The sequence below is a fragment of the Notolepis coatsorum genome (assembly GCF_963971535.1).
Source record: "Notolepis coatsorum genome assembly, chromosome: 1".
Taxonomy (NCBI): Eukaryota; Metazoa; Chordata; class Actinopteri; order Aulopiformes; family Paralepididae; genus Notolepis; species Notolepis coatsorum.
In genome coordinates this window covers 11,434,472-11,437,935 of record NC_140165.1, presented here as the reverse complement: position 1 = coordinate 11,437,935, position 3,464 = coordinate 11,434,472, and the positions used below count along the sequence as shown (strand labels likewise).

The window sequence follows — 3,464 nt, the reverse complement described above, 5'->3', positions numbered from 1 at the left end:
AAAACAGACGATAAATGGCGCGTTAAAGTCAGTTAGTGAGAGGACTTGTTGATGGCAAAACAATTAAAAACAAGTTAGAGAGGGGGGGGGGGGGGGGGGTATTGGAACGAGAGGCGGTCAAAAAAGTCAGAGGCTATCTCACTCCTCCTCCTCCTCCTCCTCCTCCTCCTCCTCCTCCTCCTCCTCCTCCTCTCCTCCACTCTGCATATAGCAGCCAATATACGAGGTGATGAATATGGTAATGGGCCCGTTCTGCAGGGACTATCATCTTCCAGAGGGGCAGATCCGGTTCTGCCGTTAGATTCCATTAATTCCTCCTCATGCCACTCCTCATTTCGTGTCCTCCTCCTCCCTCCTCCTCCTGCCTCCTCCTCTCCTCCTCCTCTCTCTCTCTCTCTCCTCCTCCTCTCTAACACTTTCGGGGGGGGGGGCTATGATATTAGAGGAACAATCGCAGAAACAAAGCGAGCTGGAACCCACCAAGACAGGGACAGATGGCACGTAATTGCCTCGTGGAGGAAGCCAGGGAGTCAATTTTTACTGGTCTCGGGGGAGTTGAGGTTGCAAAAAAAAAAAAAAAGGGGGGGGGGGGGGGTGTTGGGGGGAAGAGAGAGAGAGAAAAATAAAGAAGAAGAAGTGCAGGTGCGTTTGTTTTGATCAGATATGGCCTAGAGAGGAAGCAGCATCTGAAAAATATTCATCACACACACATTAGAGGGGTGGGGGGGATGGGGTGTGGGGTTTAACAAAGCGCGATGGCGGCATCGCGGGTGAGACCTGGGACGCAAGCGTGTGCTTTCATTAGGACACCGAGGTAGGCTGCGCTGGGGGTTGTGGGGGGGGGGGGGGGGCTGACACTCCCAAAACAACACAACAACAGATGCGTCATGAATTAGTGTCACATCCATCCAAAGTATACAAGAGATAAAACGACCGTGGAACAAAACCTGGACGTGTAGAACGGCTCGGACCGTCGGATTGTGCGAATTCCCTCTGAAAGGAAAACAACAACGACAACAACAACAACCAAAAGGACGGGCCCTGTGAAATTGGGGGGAAGAAAAGGAGGATAAACGGTGTTTTCTGCTAGAATATTCCACATGACTGAACCAGTAGGTCTACGATGCCATGCGGGATTAGAATTCTGAGCGCTGAACATTCTAACGACCATTATTATGGCACGACAGTTAGAGAATAATAATCAATAGTAGTAATAATAATAATAATAATAATAATAATAATAATAATAATAATATAAATAATAATAATAAAAACTAAAGCAAATAACATTTCCTTTATTTTCTTCTAGTTTGTACACGCATGTATATCTCCGAGCCCAGTCAATTGATGACATGGACATGATGAATCAGATAAATGAACTACAGGCCAGTCCTCCTCCCCGGCCCTCGGCTCGGACCACATCTGTTCAATCACGAGCGTGGAGCGTGCATTACCATTGGCTTTGTTGTGCCTAATACTTGATTTCCTTAGTAAAAAAAAAAGAAGAAGAAGAAGAAGAAGGGGGCTGAATTTAAAATGTCACGAGGCTCTGTGTAGTGAATCTCCTCAGCGGCCCGCCAGCCCCCGGCCACGGAATATACGCATTTTGATGAGCTATAGGCCTTCGCTGCCTCTTTTTACAATCCCAAAGTTGCTATCTGCCTTCCCAATATCAGACTAATAAATTACAGCCCCCCGTCTCCCACATAACTCACTGATAAATAAAAAGAGGGGGGAAAAAAATAAAAAGAAAGGGTCTACCTTAGTGTGCAGCTGTGACCCAGGGTTACCTAGCAACAGGTCATGCCCAGACGAAAAGCACAAGGTGGAGATACACCTCTGAGGAGGGAGGGAGGGAGGGAGGGAGGGGGGAGGAGGAGGAGGAGGGGGAGGAGGAGGAGGAGGAGGAGAAGGAGGGGGAGGAGGAGGGGGATGGAGACGGGTCTCATCCTGACTTTCTATGACCCTTGACAGATAGAAAACGCACTCTGAGGAAACGGTGTTTTGATTGACAGGGATATTTGGAGAACCTGAGACTTCTGCCATGTCTCTATCTCAGCCGCCGCCGCCCCTCCTCTGCTGGAAGGAGCCCAGAGTCTCTTTAGCAGACCGTTTCAGAGGAACCTTCACCTCCCAAATCCGTCACCGCCCGTCCGCCAGAAATCTACGAGTCGGAAATTATTGTGTGCAGGAGAGCTGTGAATGATCTGATTTCATCATTTCCAATACCTTCTATATCGAATATCTTCCCTCATCACCCCCCCCCCACACACACACACACACATACACACATGCAAAGTACACACGTTTGAAGCAAAGTGAAGGCGATAACGCAATTGTGTTTTTTTTTTCTTTCTCGAACCTCAGTGTGGAGTGAATCGTCTGATGGAAATCCTAACCGACAGGCCTGAGATGATTGAGCGATAGCAGTGGGGAGAGGGGGAGAGGGGGAGAGAGGGGGGAGAGGGGGAGAGAGGGGAGAGGGGGAGAGGGGGAGAGGGGGAGAGGGGGAGAGGAGGAGAGAGGGGAGAGGGGGAGAGGGGGAGAGGGGAGAGGAGGAGAGAGAGGGGAGAGGAGGAGAGGGGGAAGAGAGGGAGAGGGGGGGAGGGGGAGAGAGGGGAGGGGGAGAGAGGGGGGAGAGGGGGAGAGAGGGGAGAGGGGGAGAGGGGGGGAGAGGGGGAGAGGAGGAGAGAGAGGGGAGAGGAGGAGAGGGGGAAGAGAGGGAGAGGGGGGGAGGGGGAGGGGGGAGAGAGGGGGGAGAGGGGGAGATGGGGGAGAGGGGGAGAGAGAGGGGGGGAGAGAGGGGGGAGAGAGGAGAGAGAGGAGAGGGGGGAGAGGAGAGGAGAGGAGGAGAGGGGGAAGAGAGGGGGAGAGAGGGGGGAGAGGAGGAGAGGGGGGAGAGGGGAGAGGGGGAGAGAGAGGGGGGAGAGAGGGGGGAGAGAGGGGAGAGAGAGGAGAGAGAGGAGAGGGGGGAGAGGAGAGGAGAGGAGGAGAGGGGGAAGAGAGGGGGAGAGAGGGGGGAGAGGAGGAGAGGGGGGAGAGAGGGGAGAGAGAGGAGAGGGGGGAGAGGAGAGGAGGAGAGGGGGAAGAGAGGGGGAGAGAGGGGGGAGAGGAGGAGAGGGGGAGAGGGGGAGAGAGGGGAGAGGGGGGAGAGGAGGAGAGAGGGGGGAGAGGGGGAGAGGGGGGAGAGGGGAGAGAGAGAGAGGGGGAGAGGAGGAGAGGGGGGAGAGGGGAGAGAGAGAGAGGGGGAGAGGAGGAGAGGGGGGAGAGAGAGAGAAGAGAGAGAGAGAGAGAGAGAGAGAGAGAGAGAGAGAGAGAGAGAGAGAGAGAGAGAGAGAGAGAGAGAGAGAGAGAGAGAGAGAGAGAGAGAGAGAGAGAGAGAGAGGCTGCCCTGTGTGTTCAGTCCTCGTTCTCTCAGTCGCTCGCGCCACAAAAACCTCAAGGGGACATGCAGCTGTGTGGGG

General features: G+C 53.8%; 1 protein-coding gene across 1 annotated transcript in view; it reads left to right on the top strand.

Moving 5' to 3' along the window:
- Nucleotides 1-755: 755 nt before the first annotated feature.
- Nucleotides 756-3,464, top strand: part of LOC311231041 (vang-like protein 1) — a gene marked incomplete at its 5' end in the record, with an annotated part of 16,812 nt that continues 14,103 nt past the window's right edge. Inside the window, 1 exon segment of the mRNA XM_084317510.1 lies at nt 756-770. Within this exon segment, the coding sequence (XP_084173636.1) occupies nt 756-770 (15 nt within the window).